Source organism: Leucopleurus acutus, assembly GCF_964270905.1.
Source record: "Leucopleurus acutus genome assembly, chromosome: 5".
In the NCBI taxonomy this organism is placed as follows: Eukaryota; Metazoa; Chordata; class Mammalia; order Artiodactyla; family Delphinidae; genus Leucopleurus; species Leucopleurus acutus.
This window is the reverse complement of record NC_139147.1, coordinates 141,880,166-141,901,398: the sequence shown is the minus strand read 5'-3', so window position 1 is coordinate 141,901,398 and position 21,233 is coordinate 141,880,166. Positions and strand designations below refer to the sequence as shown.

General features: G+C 46.8%; 1 protein-coding gene across 16 annotated transcripts in view; it reads left to right on the top strand.

Moving 5' to 3' along the window:
* Positions 1 to 20,849, top strand: part of THRB (thyroid hormone receptor beta) — a 393,807-nt gene extending 372,958 nt beyond the window's left edge. For all 16 annotated transcript variants that reach the window (XM_082840489.1, XM_082840498.1, XM_082840499.1 and 13 more), the window contains 3 exons: positions 6,204 to 6,350; positions 11,603 to 11,861; positions 15,987 to 20,849. In XM_082840489.1, coding sequence (XP_082696615.1) covers positions 6,204 to 6,350; positions 11,603 to 11,861; positions 15,987 to 16,228 — 648 coding nt within the window. In that variant the 3' untranslated portion in view covers positions 16,229 to 20,849. The remainder of the gene's footprint in view (positions 1 to 6,203; positions 6,351 to 11,602; positions 11,862 to 15,986) is intronic.
* Positions 20,850 to 21,233: the final 384 nt, after the last annotated feature.

Below are 21,233 nucleotides of genomic sequence, written 5' to 3'. Positions count from 1 at the left end.
AGGCCTATCATGTTAATAATAGTGTGGCAATGTCATAAGGGATTAAAAATTATACGTTGTCATAAAAGCTAGAAGTATTCATTTATCTGGAATGGGTAAGTAACTTACTTCCCAAAAGGAGCTTCTTCATCGTTTTTTACCCGAAGACCAGGACTCAAGTCATAAACAGAGATGGGTGGTTGGACCGGGGTTTCAAATCGATACGCCTGTGAAAGTGAGTCATTGGCAAGTAAGGAACTTTTGCAAAAGCCATGCAGATTTTCACAGTAATTCTAAAGCCACTCTTTAAAACTACTTCCAAAAACATTTAAGTCATTCTCCAATCCACTCAAATCTCTGATGGTGCAGAAGTGCCGATTCCTGTGTGGTGGCAGTGATGATGAAAAGTAGATGTGGACTGAGAGGGGGGCAAGAGGCCGGTGGTGGTGAACAAGGGAAAGCAGAGTCTCTCCACCAAGGCAGCTCACATCTGCGCTCCCAGATGTGGAAGACATTGGATTGGAGTAAACTCCGTACAGCGACAGTATTGTCTGTTGAACACTGTGTTGTTTTTACCCGCCAGAGTTCTTGGACTCCCTAATCAATAGAAATTGATCAGAGGCCAGAAAAGGAATTCAGGCAAGGCTTTATTGGGGTCCCTGCTGCAGCAGGGGGGAGCGAAAACAAGTAGCAGTTGCCCTTGCTAGCTCCCTGGAGCTGCCCTTGCAGCTCCCTGAGCTGGTTCCTTATATGAGGGGAGGGGAGGGGCGGGGCCAGGGGTGGGGCCAGAGGGATGTCCTAGGTGGTCTGCCCACCCCTTGGTGGTGCTGAGTGCAAGGAGCATGCCCAGTACTGTGCTTTTGCTGCCGGCTCTTCAGAAGTGGCAGGTGGGGTTTTTTTTTTTTTGGTCTTTTTGTTTCGTCTTGTCCATCATTTGCCCCAACTGCACATGACGCAGTTATTTTTAGTCCCTTATAGTTTCTTTGTATTTTCTTGTGGGAGGAGACGTTTGTCCGGGTGCGAGCCCTGCAGCCAAGGGTCCCAGGTCCCAGGTCGCAGCCTGTCTCCTTATTACTCTGCTCCCTTAGTTCACATGCAAAGGTATGGCTTTGGGTGGATTTGCCACCAGGTATCAAATGTGACCATCAGAACCAGGGTGGGCCTGCCCCACTTTTCCCCTGGCAGAACCACTGTCTGATGACACAAATTCTCAATAACAGCCTCAAAAAAGGGGCATAAGCAGAAGGGTGATGCAGGATGGGTGATTTGACCACGTGTGGTCATAAAACAAGTGCAGTAAAGCCAGGAAGGCTTCTGTCACTCAAAATGGTTATAATTACATCAGAAGAAGGCAGCATAGTCTAGTAGTTATGTGCATAGAAACTGGAACCAGACAGCCTGAGTTTGTTGCTTGCCTCTGTTGCTTTTTAATTATGTGACTTTGGGTAAGTTACCTCCCATCTCTAAGTCTCGGTTGCCTTTATGCCCTTATCAATGGTGTAAAAGTAATAGATAGAAGAGCTTGGCGTGTCGTTAACAAGCTCCTACGGAGTTACAGTGTGCATCACCCCTGCACCACCACCCGTACCATCCCGTCCCTGCTTTCCCCAGGAAAAGGCCCAAGGCCCAGGGACCTCTCATCACCATTTGTTCCCCATCACAAAGGTGCGGGGAGACACACTGTGATCACTCAGAGGAAGGGAAGAGTCCCGTCTGGCCCCATCCCCTCTGCATGTGCCAGAGACCCCAGCCAAGAAGCCCTCAGCTCTGAGACAGCCACTTGCAAAGGGGTCAACTGGTAGCACTTCCTACTCACCTTGAACAAATCTGATGCAACAGTCAAAGCACAAAGCCCCAGTTCGTCTCGATTTGTGTCATACCAGCCACCTCTAGTGCTGAGCTAGGGTTGAAGCCCACACCTGCACACACCCCTGAATCTCTCCGTCTATAGGTCCCCCCCTCCACTGCCCCAGAGGATACGTGCTGGATTCCTTATTGACCTTCACCCCATCTCCAGCCCATCAGAAACCCCTGCCCTGGGCTCCCTAGATATGTCTCCAGGTCCCACTTTTCTCCATCTCGCCTGCTGCCCCCGTGGTCCAGCCCACTTCATCTCCTGCCCAAACCACTGCTGCTGTTCTCCCACCTCTTCCTCGGCAACCACATCCCTTCTCCACATAGAACCATAAATTTCGTCATGCTGCTCCCGTTTAAAGCCCTTCAGCGGTGCCCCATGGCATTTAAAATGTGCCCATCTCCCCTCCATGGCGCTGAAGGCCCATCGTGATGGGACCCTTGCCACCCCTCCATCCTTTATCTCATGCCACCTCTGGGCCTAACCACACGGGCCTCCTTTCTGACCTTGGGACTTTGCACTGGGTTTGCCCTCTGCCTAAAATGTCCTCTGCATCTGTGGAAGGCTGCCTTCTTGACATTCTGCACACATCACTTCTCAAAGGGGCCTGGCTGACCACCCTACCTCCTGAGCCCCATGTATTATTAGGTCATCTCCAGTCTTATCACAAACTAAAATTCTTCCAACCTGAGAGTATTCTTTTCATTTATTGTCTGTCTTCCTTCGCTGTATGAAGGTTCCTTGAGGATACATTGTTCATTGCTGTCACCTCAGCATCTCGAACAAGGCCTGACCCCATAGTAGTTGCTCAAGAAACACTGGTTGAGTGCGTGTATAAACACAGGTTTATTCAGTCCCTCAATCCTCCACCATTTGGCCCAGTGCCGTCTACACAGTAGACCGGTACTCAAGGCGTATCCCCCCACCTTGAGAAGTTCATATCTTAGATGTGTACCTGCATAACTACAATAAAAGTAATAGTAATAAGTGCCTAGAAGCCAGATGAGTGGTTACATGGGCCACCAGGTGTATTCAAATGAGGTAGAATCATTTCCCACTGAGGCCATCTGAGAGGGCTTCGAGGAGAAGACAGAATTGGAAGTGGGTGGGATTTGGAATTGGCAGAGATGAGACAGAAGTGAGGACTTTGAAGAAAGCAAAAGTCCAGGAGGAAGGCCGCCCCGAGATGGAAAAGCATGAAGCAAGTTGTGGCAGAGACGGGAAGAGGTAGGCAGGGCAGGCTCCGGAGGTCCATTAGGGCCCCCTGCCCACCCCTTTGAGCAGCTCAAGCACTTTGATCCACAGAGGCAAAAACCAGGCTTCCCCACAGTCCCCAGTGGTGAGCCTGCAAGCCTCACCTATCCTCAGTCTCCGAGGTTGATCTCATGTGCATAAACACACGTGTGTGTGTGAGCACACGTGTTCAGGGAGTGCACTCTAGGCTACTAGCTGTAAGAAGCGATCCAGTAGATTCAATTGTGCCAAATATTGGTACTCTATTTTTAACATCTTCCAAATATTTTAGCAAATAGTGTGTGGTCCTTATGGGTAAAAAACCTTCAGGGAAGTCACAAACAAGCTCAACTTTAATTGTATTCCTGATGTGTTAACTTGGGTCAAGTCATATATTTTCTTTTTTCAGCCTCTAAGTTTTTACTGACATGAGTTTTCAAAAACAAGCATCCATATTAGTGTGGGGGGCGAGGGTGGGGGAAGAGGGAAGGACAGGGAGAAGGAGCTCTGCTCTATTGGTAGTAAAGCTCCAGGTTCACCCCAGACGGTCGTTGCAAACAGCCTCGACCATCCTGGCTGGAGCTCGAATCTCCTGGAACCAGCAGACACCACACCAAGCTCCTCTATGTTTTTTTCTAGTATCCAAGACCTATTATGGACAGAAAGCTTAATAACGTAATAGAAGGCTTCTACTTTGTATGTGGTTTTCCTTCTAGCAATTGTATTTTCCATTAAATACCCAAAGCCTTAAAAGTAAATTTTTTTCCTACTCTGATATCTATCAACAGGAAAGCTTGTGAGGTTGTTACATTTGGGCATTTGATTTTAGTTAAAATTGTCATGTTTCCTTGTATAATTTCCCGCCTATTTTTCAAGCCTTTAGAGGTATCACAGACGGTGATTCAAATGCCCCACAGACTCACAGATTAAATGGAAATTATTAACATCCATAGTAAGCCACTGAAGACCATTCCAGGCCAAAGCTATGTTATTAAAATATTTTTATTTCTTAAAAAGTTCACCCTATGTGTGTGTGTGTGTGTGTACACCTCCCTACCTTTTTAATGTGTGACCATGTTCCTTTTATCAGTTGATCTTCATAAGAGAGCTGTACAGTAGACACGCAGGTGAGACAGGCCGCATTTCGGGGTGGCAGGGATTAGAAAGACCAGCAAGGAGGTCTGAAGGATGCCAGAAGTAGCAGTGACCAAACTTCACTGTGTATCAGAATCACGCCCAGACTTTCTGTGTACCTTTTCCCTTAGCTCAGTCTATGTGAGAAAGACAGAGACAGAAAGAGAGTGAGAGAAGCTGTACATGTGATTATTCCATCAATTCCGTCTGCACCCGGAGAACCAGTAGCCTTCCTAGGCTTTGCCATGCCAGCAGTTGCCCCAGAATATCGTCATTGATTCTGAAACAAGACGGAAACCAGCTTTCTTTCCCATCCACTCACTGCCCCCAAAACAAACAATAAAAAAGTGAAATAAAAGAAACAGAAGAATTCCAAAAAGGTCAGTGCTGCCAGCATCTGTTATGTAATAGATTTAAAAATCCTTCCCCAGGCTGTACCCACAACCTTGACCACACTTTGGAGGGCCTGGGCTGTTCCTGTTGACCCTGGCGCCCTGGCAGCAAGAGAGTGGAAGAATCATCCTTGCTTTTCTTCGTGCTAAAACGTAGACGCGAGCAGTAACAGGGGAGATGGGGGAAGAAAAATGGGAAGGGGATTCCTCAGTGCTAGCCCAGTGGGTTCTCAAAGTGTGGTCTCAGACCAGAAGCACTGGTGCCCTGGGAAGTTGTTAGGAATTCAGATTCTCTAACAGAGACCTAAATTGGAAAGTCTGGGGGGTCATTCTGATGCACAGGAAAGTCTGGGGACCTAGGAGGCAGGCCACGGTCTTGTCACCAGCGGTGCGCTCACCAGCCATTCGGCGGTGACGGCTCAGCAGGCTCACAGAGCCAGTACCCGCTGCCCTCTCTGCCCCGCTTCCCGCGCCTCCCACCCTGCTGCCTGGCTCCTGCATGTGCACCGTGACTCTAGGCAAAGAGGGTCACCGTCGGGCAGGGTAGGATCCTCTGATCCCCTTAAACTTCCTGGAAGACCAGCAATCAGTCCTGGCCTCAGGGGACCGTCTTTAACCTCCCTGGGTGCTCCTTTGCCCACCTGCCTGTTGGGAACTGGGTGAGAACCCCCTGAGGCGGTCATTGTCATCACAAGGACCAGTAGGGGTGACCGGGAGGGCTGCCCCTGGCAGGGAGCAGTGCTGACAACAGCAGATAGTGGAGAGGCCACAGCATGGCAGTCACTGGACAGCAGGCCGAGGAGCTGGAAGGCCCCAGTGGACATGGGGGCCTGGCGTGTGCACAGCGCCTGAGGGCTTGCGCGCGTGACGCTTCTGCACCAGCAGGTCTGGGGAGGGGGCCGGGATTCTGCATTTGCAGCAAGTCTCCAGGTGACACCCAAGCTGCTGACACCCACCCTGTGAGCAGCAAGGCGATGGACGGTTGCGAACAAGGGCAGAGAAGTCGTACCAGTAAATTCTCCACTCTGCCCTCCAGTTTGCCCAGCGTACACAGCCCAGTCCCTGGAGGCGACCCAAAGCAGAGGGCTTCCCCCAGCCCGCGGAGGCCTCCTCCAGCTGGCGTGTGGAGGGCTCGAGCGAAACAAAAGGCATCGGAAGCAAGAACGACGCCCCTGGGTGCTGTTGGCCAGGGCTCCCCATCCCTGCCCACGCCGTGCCCACCTCCCACAGAAAGGCACCCTCCAGAGTACGCCGCGCTCTGAAAACGGCACCCAGAGCCCCCAGAGCATAGGTCACCTTTGTGCAGTCAGAAGCATTCCTGTTGTTCCTCCCTCTCTCCCTCTTTCTCTCTCTCCCTCTTTCTCTCTCTCTCACTTTCTCTTTCTGCAGCAACAGTCCTGTGACCATGATCACTGGGGGCCTTTGAAAGCAATGGCCAAGACAGGTATCTTTGCCCAGAGAACTAAAGGGCGTGAAAACTGCAGGGTCGGTTAACAAAAGATGCGGAAAGTGTACAGTATGTCAGTTCAGAAGAGATTTTCTGCCGCGTGAGAACCGTGATCCGTGATCCCTTCGATGTCTCCATTTAAATTTTCTTTGTCTCACCTCAGCCAGAAGACATTGGACAAGCGCCAATAGTAAACGCCCCAGAAGGTGGAAAGGTCGACTTGGAAGCCTTCAGCCATTTTACAAAAATCATCACACCAGCAATTACCAGAGTGGTGGATTTTGCCAAAAAGTTGCCTATGTTTTGTGAGGTGAGGAGATTGCTTTTCCTTCTTCATTCTTTCTCATTATAGTTTCCTCGATCTCCAGGAATACTGACTATGACGTGTAATTTCATACTAATTAGTCGGGACTTAGTCATACGAAAGCCATGGCAGTACAGAACGGCAATGCACTGTTTCGTGCGCCTCCCCACCTTCTCTGTTGGGTCGTCATCCATTAGCTTGTCCACATGAGGTCGACAAAGAGCCTCTCGACCTGCCTGGCTCCAGGCGCAGGAAAACATGACAGCCATCGCTCCATCAGTCAGCACCTGTGATGTCCCGGTTGCCACGCCCAGGTTCGCCACATTAAATCCAGTCCTGCTAACAGATCAGCAGGATAGCTCTAATTAACCCCATTTCACAGATGGGGAAAATTAAGATCGAAGAGATGAATTTCACCCACTCAAGGTGAAGCCGTGGTTCTTTTGAGTCTCCATCTGTATTATTTCCGCTACGTATCCCAGCAGATGGCTGTGTGGTGGTTTCTTCATCCTCAAGGACAGGTGAAATGACCCTCACAGAGCAAGGAAAATCTCCTTAAGTCTTCCCTCTTAGAAGCTCACCCTTTCTTGCCCCACCTTCAGGGCACACTGAAGAGCTCACCCACCAGAGCTCATAGACTTTCCTCGGGACACTTCATCCCAACTGTAGCCGTCCTACCATGTGGGAGCTGAGGGCACGGGCTCTGCAGGGGCGAGCGTCCTTGATTAGTTATCAGATGTCTTCAAACCTTGGTTTTCTCATCTTTAAAACAGGAGTCAGAGTAAGATCTACCTCTTAGAACTATTAGGAGGCTTCAATGGGATAATTTATGGGTAGTGCCTGGGTCATAAATGTTCCATAAATTTCACCTGTGAATTCTGCTGTTCTTTCATCTATTACATTACCATTCTGTCTCTAATCTTTTTTTTTAATCAAATGGGGTTGATGATGTTTTCCGGAGAATCTTCCCCTTCGAAAAACCCCACCGAGGGCCAATCTGTTGCTCTTCAGACCTCGAAGAGGTCCCAGAAAGACAGCAAACAGAGAGGGCCACGTCCGCCCCGGGCCCCTTATGGAAGCTCCCTGAGTGCCCGGGAACCTAGTATCCCCCAGAAGGAGGCTTAGTGTCCTCACCTGGCATGACCCCATCCCACCGTGGCCTCCAGTCCACGTGCGTCTGAGTTTGCAGTCAAGGGAGCCCGCTAGGATCCTGAGAGACCTCAGACCCTGATAGGGACCCTCCTCGTGGCCATTTCTGAGCCTGCACAGAAGCCATACCCGGAAGGACAGAGCACTGGGCTTCGGGACGCAGGGATCCATCTGGTCGTAGGCCTTGCTGAGACAGAGCGTATGCCTCCTGGTCACCCCCGGCCGCAGGGTGCTGGGGGCCAGGCGCCACGCGGGCCGCCAGCAGCCGCATGGTGGGGACCACTCGTACCCACCCCAGGGGAGCCGGCGAGCCCTGGACGAGGAACTGTGACTTCTATCTGTATTTGGTGTGCTTTTCCATGCCTCCGACCATTTTTTTAAATTAACGTCTATTAAAGTTTTGGAGGCTGTTACAGGAATCATACGTATTCATTGGAGACCGACACAGCACAATAAAGGCAACGATTCATGGTAACACCACCAGGCGCTAAACTGCTGACATTCTGGAGCGTAGTTCCTTTTCTCAAATCTGTGTGTGTATACACACGTACATATATACACACACATACATATATGGAATATATGAATATAGTTTGTACCATAATGAACGTTCTACTTAGGAAACTACCTTTTCAGACTTTTTACTAAAGAGTAAGGGGCACATACCATAAGGGTGCAGGTCAATGAATTGTCACAGACCCAACACACCCGCGTAACCAGCACCAAGATAAAGACACAGATCACTGCCAGCACCCTGGTGTCTAATGCCTTAACTTTCTACCCTCAGCTGTAGAACATAACGTTTAAGTATTCTCTCATGAAATAATATTGCTTAACTCTACAGTTCATTACTTAATTTTTAAATTGTTATACAATTTTTAAAGGTTACTTTCCATTTACAGTTATTACGAAATACGGCTCTATTCCCCGTGTTGTACAGTACACCCTTGAGCCATCTTATACTCAGTAGGTTGTATCTCCCCCTCCCCTCCCCCTTACTGGTAACCACGAGACAAAATAATATTTAATGGCCACATAGTATGCTAAGGAATAGCTCTCCCATAATTCAGGTTATCTGCTGTTACAGGATCTTTAGCTCACATCCAGTTTTTCACTAATATAAATATTCTGCAGCGAGCATCCTGGTACCTATGCCCAGTTCACAAAGCTGCCTATTTCCTAAGGACAAATCCTAGAAGTGGAATTTAAGGACCTTGGCTACACCTTTTAGGGCTCTTGATACGTGTTGCCAAGTTGCCCTCTAGAAAGTGTGTACCCTCTCGCGGCTGTGCCGTGGACACCGGCTTCCTCTGACGCCAGGTACCATCTTTCGTTCCTGTGCACTGGGTTGAGTTTGTTTCCCTGGACCTCTCTTGGTCCTCTCTCTCTGGGCTGTGCCCTCTTTTCTCAGTCCCTGGTGTCTGGAAGGAACTCCGTGGAGTATGCTAGCTCTACAACTTGAGCTAGCCTGTCAGTCCTGTGTTCCCCTTTGAATACCCACCAGAAAATGTTTTTCAGAAAATGTAAAGCTCATGGAAACCGGCCTCTGAGAGAGATGTCAGTTAAAGAAAGAAAAGAAGCCTTCGCCACCACCAGCCACAAACACGCCGTGCACTTATGTCCTTGGCAAGGCTGAGGGCTCAGCACGCAACTTTTCAAGCATGAGTTGCGGCGAGCTTCTCCCTTCAAGTTTCCCTTAGGAATTTATGTCTGCTTCAAAGTCATGATTTCATCTCTCTTTCAACCCTGATATTTTGTAGTCTCCAAACTGAAAAAAAATGTGGGCGGGCGGCTACTTTGACAGCAGAGATGCGTACGTTTCTGGTGTTTGTGGCCTCCTGAGGGCCTTTACCCTTTGACACCCTCTTCGGAACGCCAAAGAGGGAAATGAACTGTGGAGGCCCTGAGCTACCTGTGGAGTGGGCCGGAGACCCCAGGTGGCCTCGGGGACCAGGAGTTTCGTGCCAGAGGCAATCTGACGCATCTGCTGTTCAAACCACACTCGCTATAGTTTTCTGCTAAGATCTATGCCAGCCTGCCAACCGAGGGCTTCGAAAGATCTGACGTCACTGCGGGCAGAGCTGCCATAAGCGCACCTAAGAATCACCTGTTAGAGTGCAGGGCACTGGCGTCCCTGCCAACCAACCCGAGTGACGCTCTCCCAGGAGCCTCTCTGCCTGGCAGGCCCTTTCTGGAGCGTTCTCGCAATGGAAGTCTTTTGGCAGGTGACTGAGAGGTTGTTTGCCCACGTGCGGAAACAGGCCTCAGCAGGATCCTGCAAACCCCTCTTAAAGGAAAAGGCATCTGGCCTAGTTTTTAAACCGTTGGTGATCCTTGACAAATCCTTATTCTGCTTGTATTGAAATTTTAACTCTTAGCTGCATACTATGTGACAGCTTAAAAAAAAGAAAACAATGGTTTTATCTGATGACTCATTTCTCTTTGCTACTCTATGTCCGTGGTTCTCAAGAGTGGGGTCCCTGAACCAGGTGCGTGGGCATCACCTGGGAACTCGGAGAATGCAGACACCGAGACGGCAGGGCCAGCAGTGTGTGTTTAACAAGCCCTCGGTGACAGTGATGGGGCTGCAGACAGGACCGCTGCCCTCGGCAGTTAAGCCAGTGTCCACACACTTGAGCCAACTTTCCACTTGCCTGTGGAGGATCTAGCTAAGCTCTGGTCTCCTGTTTCCTACCAGGCCCCAGGGCCAGGAATCCAGGATGTAACTGAGGAGTGCAAATTAGAGCCTAATTAAAAGCAAATTGCAGTCATTTTTTTTTTAATGAGTAGAAGGAGAGAATTCACATGAATGGATTCCAGAACCAAATACAAAATGCCTTTTATGCTATAGAGAAAGCAAAGCAATTAAACAGTAAGGTGGGTAGGTTGAGTTAGTAAAAAATATGAAATATCTCATATTTTAAAGGTAATTTCAGTCTGACATAATATCCTAAATTGAACTAGTCAAGTGTTGCCAAGAGTATTTCCCAAAAGAGAACTGGTACCTGCTTTAATGAAGAGATAGAAATTGCGTGTCATTACACGTTCGTCGTTTACGGAGACGCACACCCAAAGCCCTTCAAAGAGCGAGCTCTCCCCTTCTCTTGGCCTTGGATTCTGACAGAGCTGGCTTCCACCCCTCGCCTCACCCACAAACACTCATGGGACTCCCTAGCATGTCGCTCGATCTCTCAGTGCCTGAATTTCCACACCTGTCAGTAAAACTGGAATTAGAATATTTACCTCGTTGCATTGCTGCGAACATTAAACAAGGTGATGCATGTAAATCTTAGCACGATGCCCAATTCGTCAAAAACACCCACTAAGTCTTTCAAACTACTTTGATGACGGCACTTAAACATTCTCCCCCTCCAGAAAATCAAACCCTCATTTTTTTATTATTTCTCTTCGCGAAGTTTTCTTTTTTTTTAAGTTTATTATTGATGCTGTTATTACATTATCACAAACCCTAATTACCAGGGCAACCAAATGAGCTTAAAATGAGATTAGGACACTGGCGGAAAGATCCAGCATGTGGAGTGATTCTGGTGCCCGAGGTGCTGAGGAGAACGTAACGACCTAGGAGCCAGGAGGTCTGGATTCTGGTCTCATCTCTGGCTCACTAGGTGACTGAGCAAAGCTGGGACATCTCTCGGTCTTGTGGGTGACATGCATCTGTAAGCGACCTCCTCGTTCTTGGCCTTTTAAGAGATTCAGGGAGCAAACTTGCTTCAAAAAACAGAGCAGGGCAGTTGCCAGCTGAACGGTGGAGTCAGCTGTTGACTGTTAGAGCTACCAGACCAAAATGGGGGTGCATTTAGGCAGGTCTCCGTTGGTGGTGTAATAGACACCCCCGTGCCTAGCACAGTTTCACATGTGACTGGAATATAATGCAAACCACCAAGATTAAAGTTGGTGAAGATTACGAGCAGTCCGGAGTATGCAAAATGGTTGTGGCCGTCTGCAGCCGAGCAGGAAGGGAAGGCCACGGGCTCACAGAGGGCAGGACGGGTGCTGCTTGCGGGGGACCCTCCCCGTGGCCCTGGAGGCCCCGTGCGCGCTTCCTAACTGGCAACTGCTCCTTGCTGACGTGCCCTGGTTCTTTTCAGCTGCCATGCGAAGACCAGATAATCCTCCTCAAAGGCTGCTGCATGGAGATCATGTCCCTTCGCGCTGCTGTGCGCTACGATCCAGAAAGTGAGACTTTAACCTTGAACGGGGAGATGGCGGTGACTCGGGGCCAGCTCAAAAACGGGGGTCTCGGGGTGGTGTCCGATGCCATCTTCGACCTGGGCATGTCGCTGTCTTCTTTCAACCTGGATGACACTGAAGTCGCGCTCCTTCAGGCCGTCCTGCTGATGTCTTCAGGTGAGTGAGCCCAGACTGGGCATCCAGAGAGCTCGCACTTGTCTGGTGTGCATTCAGATCACTTGAGGAGTTTCCGGTCCCCCGGTAGCTTCAGAATCACGTCTCGCTCCCCTCCAGCAAGCGAGCGAGTGGGGGTTAGCCGACGGCCTGGGACCTGAAGGTGGGTGTCGGGCTCCTGATGCTTTCTGCAGTCTCCCCGTGTAGTGGGGAGGGAAAAGAGGAGCCGTGCTAAAGACTCGATGAAATGGTCCGCCTTCCATAGACACTGCCCGGCCTGCCTGGGGCGGTTGGCCAACCTGCCCCCTTCTGGTTTTGTGTGTCCTGGACTTCGCACAGGATGCTGCTGTCACTCATACCCTTAGCCTGTGTGGTGGGCAGGCTCTGGCACGGCCTTCCCTTTTCCTCCTCTTCTGACGTTCACCCCCTCCTGCTGAGTGTGTGGGAACCCATGACCTACTCCACTTAGAATCTGGGGAATTCAGTGTCACCCACGTGACTGCGTGACATTCTATTATACGCGAGTCCATCTTGGGAGCAGAGGTGCTCTGACAACTCTCCTCGCTCAGGTGACAGGGAGCTGCTTGTGGCCCCTGGAAGCCGAGGGCAGTCTCCAGTCGACAGCCAGGGAGAAGCCAGGGCCCTCGGCCCATCAGTAGAATTATCCTTAAAGAAATAAAATGTGTAACTCATCTAAGGCCTCCCTGTGTGACCTCGAGTGAAGCTGCTAGGGTCTCTGGCCTTCAGTGTCCTTTAAAATAAAGAAACTGCACAAAGTAAGTGCAGAGCAACATCATGTTGATCTTCTGTCTGGATCAAAAGTTACAGGATCCTGTGGAGAATTTATCTGGCACATGCAAAGAGAGAGAGGAGACGGGGAACAGAAGGGAGATTCAGCAGAGCCTCAGAGCAGCAGCATTAAATAGGAAGGAAGACACGAAATTAAAATGCACAAATTGCAATTTGAGCTGGATAGCAGATTTCAAAAGCCAGCATATTTTGTTTAAACTCAGAAGGGTGCATTGAGACAATAGCCCTGATTCTTCCTTTCAGATTAAGCAGAACCCTACTTAGAGTTTTACTAATACAGATATTTCAATAACTAGACACGTGAAGCATGAATGTATTTGATCAGAGCCACAACCTGAGAAGTGGGCAGGGGGATGGTAGGGCTCCCTGAAGCTGTATGAGGAATTCATTCAGGTTTATACAGTTCTTTTTTTTTTTAATTTTTATTGAGGTATAATTGTCATATAACATTGCATTAGTTTCAGGTGTACAAGATAATGATTGGATATTTGTATATCCAACCCCATATATAGTTGCACATTTTTTTCTTGCGATGAGGACTTTTACACTCTTAGCAACTTGCAAATAGGCAATTACAGTATTATTAGCTATAGTCACCTGTACATTACATCCCTATGACTTATTTCTTTTATAACTGGAAGTTTGTACCTTTTGACCCCCTTCACCCATCTCACCCACCCACCCCCGTCCTCTGGTACCCACCAATCTGCTGTGTCTGTGAGCTTGCTGGGGTTTTGTTTGTTTTTTAGATTCCACAAATAAGTGTGATCATATGGTATTTGTCTTTCTCTGACTTATTTCACTTAGCATAATACCCTCAAGATCCATCCATACTGTTGCAAATAGCAAGATTCCATTCTTTATGACTAAATAGTATTCCAGGGTGGGGTGTGTGTGTGTGTGTGTGTGTGTGAGAATCACGTCTTCTTTATCCATTCATCCATCAATGGACACTTAGGTTGTTTCCACACTTTAGCTATTGTAATAATGCTTCAGAGAACATGGGGGGTGCAGATATGTCTTTGATGACTTAGTGATTTTGTTTTCTTCAGATAAATACCCAGAAGTGGGATTGTTGGGTCATATGGTAGCTCTATTTTAATTTTTTGAGGAACCTCCATACTGTTTTCCACAGTGGTCGTACCAACTTACATTCCCCAAAATAGTGCATAAGCATTCCCTTGTTATTTTTCTTTTTGATAATAGCCATTCTGACAGGTATGAGGTGATATCTAATTGTGGTTTTGATTTGCATTTCCTTGATGATTAGTGATGCTGGGCATCTTTTCACGTCCCTGTAGGCCACTGGTATGTCTTCTTTGGGAAAATGTCTATTCAGATCCTCTGCCCATGTTTCAAGTGGATTGGTTGGCTTTTTGCTATTGAGTTGTATGAGTTTTTTATATATTTTGGATATTAACCCCTTATCAGATATATGATTTGAAAATATCTTCTCCCATTCAGTAAGTTGCCTTTTCATTTTGTTGATGGTTTCCTCTGCTGTGCAGAAGATTTTTAGTTTTACATAGTTCTCCTTGCTTATTTTTGCTTTTGGAGTCAAATCCAAAAAATCGTTACCAAGACCTAGGCCAGGTAGCTTACCACCTATGTTTTTCTAGGAGTTTTACGGTTTCAGGTCTTATATTCAAGTCTTTAATCCATTTTGAGCTAATTTTTGTATATGATATGAGACAGGGGTCCAGTCTCATACTTTTGCATGTGGCTATCCAGTTTTCCCAACACCATTTATTGAAGAGACTGTCCTTTCCCTGTTGTATATTCTTGGCTCCTTTGTCGTGAACTAATTGACCACATATGCATGGGTTTATTTCTAGGCCTTCTATTCTGTTCCATTGATCTATGTGTCCGTTTTTATGCTAATACCATACTGTTTTGATTACTATAATTTTGTAATATTATTGTAAATCAGAGAGTGTGACACCTCCAGCTCCGTTTTCCTTTCTCAAGATTATATTATACGCTATTCGGGGTCTTTTATGTCTCCGTACAAATTCTGGCGTTGTTTAATCTATTTCTGTGAAAAATGCCATTGAATTTTGATAGGGATTGCATTGAATCTGCAGATTTCTTTGAGTAGCATAGACATTTTAACAATATTAATTCTTCCAATCCATGAGCATGGGATATTATTCCACTTTTTGTGTCTTCTTCAATTTCTTTCATCCGTGTCTTATAGTTTGCAGTGTATAGGTCTTTTACCTCCTTGGTTGAATTTATTCCTAGGTATTTTATTCTTTTTGATGCAGTTGGGAATGTTATCTGCAAATAGTGACAGTTTTACTTTTTCCTTTCCAATTTGGATGTCTTTTATTTCTTTTTCTTGCCTAATTGCTGTGGATAGGACTGGTAATCCTATGCTGAATAAAAGTGGCAAGAGTGGGCATCCTTGTCTTGTCCTCTATCTTAGAAGAAAAGTTTTCAGCTTTTCATCATTTAGTGTGATGTTAGCTGTGGGCTTGTCATATATGGCCTTTATTATGTTGAGGTACAGTCCCTCTGTACCCACTTTTGCAACCCAATCGCTTGCAGCCTAGATATTCCCCCGTCATCCAGCCTTCTTTTGACATCCTTCTATCATTTTTTTGAAACTGCCTTGATTCCTCTCCTACACCAGTGGTCCTCCCAAGACTTGGGGAGGTTTCCTGGGCTGTACATGGTCATGGTCTCCTCTAGCTCCAGCTTCCCACTGTGACTCTTCTCTGCACAGGGTGACCCTAGCGTCGCTCACGTCCCCTTTTCTTTTCATTTTAATTTCCCAAGACACCACCAACCCAGGGCTGCTACGGTAGCAACCAAAGGTATAAGGGACGGGAAGGTAAACAACTAAAATTTGATATCGTGCTGCTTTGTCTTCACCAGCGTTTCTTCCCATCGGACATTCCTCCTCTGGCGTCCAGGCCTCCTGAGATCTTCGCAATCTCTTTTCACACCTCTCTCTCCTCTGCATTTCCATGCTTGTCAAAACCCTTCCTTATTATGCAGAGTATTTCAGCTCTCTAGGCAAGGCTCCTCTTTCTGTAGCCTAGGAGGGAGGCATCCCCCTTCACACCCAAGGAGGTGATTTGTCTAAACTAGAGACATTTATCTGAACAAAGCATTGACTCGCTTCATGTAAGTTACGCCACTCCCTGGTATCTTGGTCCCTGATGCCCCAGAGTTCCTATAGCCTCCATGCCCATTCCTAGGAGTTGAAAGTCCCCAGATCAGCCCACTTCACATGAAAGGGCTTGAACTGGACCAGGCAAGCCTTCTCATTTCTGCCTCCAAATTAACCTCCATCTTCTTTCTTCCCCTCAGACCGCCCAGGGCTTGCCTGTGTTGAGAGAATAGAAAAATACCAAGATAGTTTCCTGCTGGCCTTTGAACACTATATCAATTACCGGAAACACCACGTGACTCACTTTTGGCCAAAACTCCTGATGAAGGTGACAGATCTGCGGATGATTGGAGCCTGCCATGCCAGCCGCTTCCTGCACATGAAGGTGGAATGCCCCACGGAACTCTTTCCCCCGTTGTTCTTGGAAGTGTTTGAGGATTAGACTGGCTCATCCTCATAATTCCAACAGCACTGCTGGGTGTCATTTCATTCCATTGCCTAGCTCTTTTTTGTTTGCTCCTTTATTTCTCTGTGTTGGGAGGGATTGTTTGGGGGAAAGGGGAGGTAGTCCTTGGCCTAGACATGGATGAAATTGCCCCTTGAATGCGGGTACTTGTAACTACTGCATTTTGTTCTCCAGTCCTTTGATGTGAATGCTTTGGAGGTTTTACAGTTGTGGAGGTGGCAGGGGACAATCATTAATTCACCAGCACCAAGCCATCACCAGCTCCCATCTGTCCCAGTCAGAGACTGGAGCCAGCAGAATGGTGCGGCAGAAGACTAAAGAAGACTTAAAACCAAGACAATATCGTCATCTTGAACCTATCCTGATTTTTGCAGCACTCAGATTAGCACGTTGCAGACCACCTTTGGTTAGATGTGGCTTTCAGCTTACTAGGGAAAGGTCTGAACAAATTTTTACCTATTCAAGAGCATGCTGTTTTCAGCACTCTTTATTCTCTCTTAGCAGCCTAACCTGGAATGTATAGGAATATTTGTTTCCCAACAATTAGCTGTCCTTTCACTATAACTGTTACAATCCTATGATTTAATTCGAGTTATACAAGGGCATGACTCAAAGATGTGCAGGTGTTTGACTGATTGAGGCCAACTAGGAAAATAATTTCTTGCAGTAAGCCCAAAGAAATTCGAAGTCTTCACGAATGTCAGTGACTCAACAGTTTCCAAAAATTCACCTAGTGTTACCTCATAGTAAGAAGGCTTCTTACAGTTTAGGCTCAGAGAAAATTCCCACAAAAATCAAACCTATTTCACGGTGTTGTCGCTGTTCAGTGACATCGGACCCCTCACCTCCCAAACTCCTGAGGTTATTCGGCCTGATTGCATCTCTGCTGAGCCGACAACACACCTCCCTATGGATCAACCCTTCTGGCCAAGGAGCGATAACAAGCTGAAATCTAAGTCTTGTTCTGGAGGGATGCCGGGGAGAGATTAGTGCAGTTGTGTTCTAAGTTGAAGGACATGCAGCGCTCTTAGAGCCTCCTCTCATCCCGACGCTCTGAGGTTGCTTCCTTCTGGTCTTAGATCCTCAGGCTCTTTGCTTTACTTACAAGTGTGTCCTAGGCCCCTTTTCCCTCTGACTCTGAGGCTTGGCTCTCACCAAACAAAGGCTGGTGCGGCCACTGACCCTCTCTGTCCCTCTGATAGCCTTGCCCTGGAAGACACTCAGCAGGAAACACCTGTAGACCATGCACACGAACCCTCACTCACCCTCCCTGCCCAACCAGCCTCCCCAGTGACAAACGCTGGAGTAGGGTGTGCCCAGACGGCAAATGGTGCCCCTGGTCACTTCAATGTCAGAAGACGGGCAAAGGATATACCCATGCAATCGAATGTATCTCATTCTTCACTGGCATGGTAGACAGAAACTATTCCTCTGCCTGCCTTGTACTGCCTTATCCTGGAAGTATTTGGGAAAATAAGCCATATCAGTGAAACTTGCCTAAAAACCACATGGATTCCTTCTTTTTTAACTAGCCCAGAAGCCAGGGTGCCTGAGTTCTAGTGTGTGCTGTCAAGTGGTAGATGTGTGACCTTGAGTCCTGGTTTTCTCACCTGATGAATAGGTAGGTCATGAACTCTAAAATCCTTCCCGTCCTTAAGACTGTACTAGTTTGGGGGATGGGAGAAGGGGGGATCAGGTTCTTTTGATGGTTTCTTTCACATTCAAATTTCTAACTTTATTAGACAGAAATTGTGGCCCTCTTAACAGTTAAGGAAAGTATATGTGGTGTTGATTCAAAATAGGAATTTGACATACTTCTCATCAGTTATTTAGAGAAAGGCATGATGGCTTTGGGAAAGGAAGAACAGCATTAAAAATCCCAAGTGTGACCAGAAATAATCTGGGAGGAAAATGATTTGTTTAAAGTGCTAAAGCAATTATACTGGCTTCTGGGGAGGAAAGAAAACAAGAACAGCACTATGGAACTTGCTAACCAGAGAAAGGAAATAGGTGGAGAGGTTGAAATTATGAACATGAAGTTCACGGGCAGACTACTGGCTTTGACTTATCTACAGCGTTTTGGTTCTGTTTTCTTAGGCAGCCTCTAGCCAGTCTCCTCAAGCCCTCATGTTAACATCTCAGCTCCCTCCATTGACTCTCCTTGGAGAACTACTCTTTGAAACATAAGCATTTCATCACCTTCTCTGCTCTGGGGCAACTCTGAGAAGCTTTTCAGGGTGGGGCAGGTTTTCCCTCCGAAGGGAAGGAGAGAAAAGCAAGCAGGGGGATCCTGGAGGTTCTCCTCGGTCAGCAAAGCTCCCCAGGAAAGTCCCCTCAGTTTGTCTGACAGAGATTCCCCAGTGCATCAGACACCCCCAGATTCAGTGTAGCTAACAGAGCCTGATCTACAGCTGCACTGCAGTACTTTAGGGATTAACAGGATTGGCCACTGGCCCAGCAGTTTGGTAGATCTACAGCCACCCAACCAGCCCCAAGTAAGTATGTGTGACCCTTGGCTCCCTACACGATTGCCTTAAACAGGCAAACCCCGGATCTAAAAATCTTGTCGAGGGCTGACTACTTTATACTGAGTAGGACAAGCCTTCAGGTACTTCAGGTTGAAAGGAAAGGCCATAAGGACTGAAAGCACAACCCCAGTGGTCAAGGTGACTCATTCCTTCTGTAACTGATCGAGGTACTTAGTGCACCTCAAGACTCCATCCTATAAAACTCGATTAGGAGGGATCTGCTCTGGATTATTTTAAACATGTTTTCTTATGTTGTCCAGACTTTCAAATCAAATGTGGACTGACTGAAACCCTTCCCAGCGGGGAGACATCCCAGTAGAGGAGAACACACTGTACAACTGGGATTCCTATTTATAAATCACTTAAATTTGGGGTGTCCGGTGTGTGTGTGTGTATGTGTGTGTATGTACGTGTGTGTGTGTGTGTGTGTGACCCTCAAGTGTACTTTGCTCTTCAATTAGACGTGAAGCATTTCTAGAAATAGTGACAAAAGTTAAGATCTTTTCTTCTTTACGATTCTGCTCAAAACACCACATGCCGCCTCCGAGCTTCTGCTAGTCACATGAGCCTCGGTCCTCAATGGCACACTTTGCCGTGTTGCTGCCTCAGCCCTGTGATGCCTCTCACCTGCGCCCCGAGAGACGCCTCTTCCACCTGCAGCGCGGTCATCGGACCGCCCAGCCCGGATCCACCCCCGCGTCGCCTCTGAGTGAACAGGGGTGCAGGCTTGGTTCCTCCTCAGCCCTAAACCCCCTCAGACCCAGCCTCCATGAACTGCGGATGCCCTCAAAGCATGTCACTGTCCGTGATACATTTTTATTCTATGGACCTCTAACCCATTCGTGTCATGTTGACCTTTTGCTGCATGAGTCATAAAATATGAAACTGGTCTCATGGTTTTTGAAACGTAGCCAGCATTTGTAAGGCTAAACCTTTTTCGTAAACTGAATTGAAGTGAATAACCAGGCCACAGTTCCTCTTCAAAAGGAGAACGCTTACAGACATTTGAATCTCGTTGTCCTTTCCAATGGCTACGGCATCAAGGTTCTAAAATAAGCTCGTAATTTTTCCTGTTATTTTAATAATATGGAGATATTAGCATAGTGTTTCTTTTGATAGGGACAGACTATAATCCATATTTAAATTTTATAGAGAAGAAATTTTATTGTACTGTGATGTAGATATTTATTATCCAGGTAAGGATTTGCCCGGTGTGTATTTTTTACAATTGAAACATTTTACTTTAATCTTTAAAAGAAAAATAAAAACTTTAACACACACACACACACACACACACACACACACACACACAGACTAAGGGAAAAAAAGGTTTGGCCTTATCACAGAAGTTTTACTGTGCTGTACAAATGTTTGCAAATGCAAAAAGTGTGCATTTCTAGTGTGTTTCTACATTCATTAATGCCGCCTTCAAGAGCAATATCGTGCAGATACAATGCTGTTTGTGGCTTTCTGTTGCACAGTTAAAGCTGACCCACCTTATGCACAAGACAATCAGATTTAACTCTGTCCTCCTCAGGATGCAGATGATACCCATGTACGTTACGGAGCACAATGCAAGACAAAGGAAGACACTTTGATTACATGTGTATTGCTGACATGGAAGATGTCAGGGCATGCATGAGTTGACATTATGCCACCCCCTTCTTTTAGTTCTTCCTAATTGGCATTTTTCATCTGATTTTAGAGCCAAATTAGTTATGAAGCCTTTCTTCAGAGAAAACACCTTTTATCCCCCATCATGTTTTCATGTCCTGAGAATCAGAAAAATTCAACAGAATAGGAAAAGATTTACAGTCATCGGAAGATTTGTTTTGCAAACGGTGTTAAGTGATATTGCTAGATCGGTAATATTTTTTTCAGCCTAAAACTCTATTGAAATCTGTGATCAAAATGTTTTAAACTATCCAAAATGAAAATTTGTATATTTGGGAAAAATGGATTTTTACATAGCTTTTGTATGCAGATATTAAATTGTAATTATGACTATAGCGGGCGTAGATAAACTCATAAGCTACAATTCTAAAAAAGAAAAAAAAGAAAAAGCTTATAACGGATATAATTTCCTGTCTCTTTCTTTAAATATTATTATTTCCTACATAAGCACAGGGTTGCCTACTCTTCTCATCTCGCTGCTTCCAAAGGAAGGAAAACAGGGATGTAAGGGCATTTGTTTCATAAACATCCACTAGAATTAGCAAATATTCTTGGGAGGAGGGCATGGGGGGATGGAGGGAAGTAAAAGGCTAATGGGAGATATCCTCTTTGGAAGGGGCCACAGAAATGGGGTGAGGAGGGAAGAGTGAAGTTTTTGCAGCTAAAGGAGTACATTCATCATTTTATCTCAGAATGTTCTAGAATATTATTAATGGAATTATACTACCATCAGCTATCAATATATGTCTCAATCCCCAATCCTCTGAACACATGTGAGT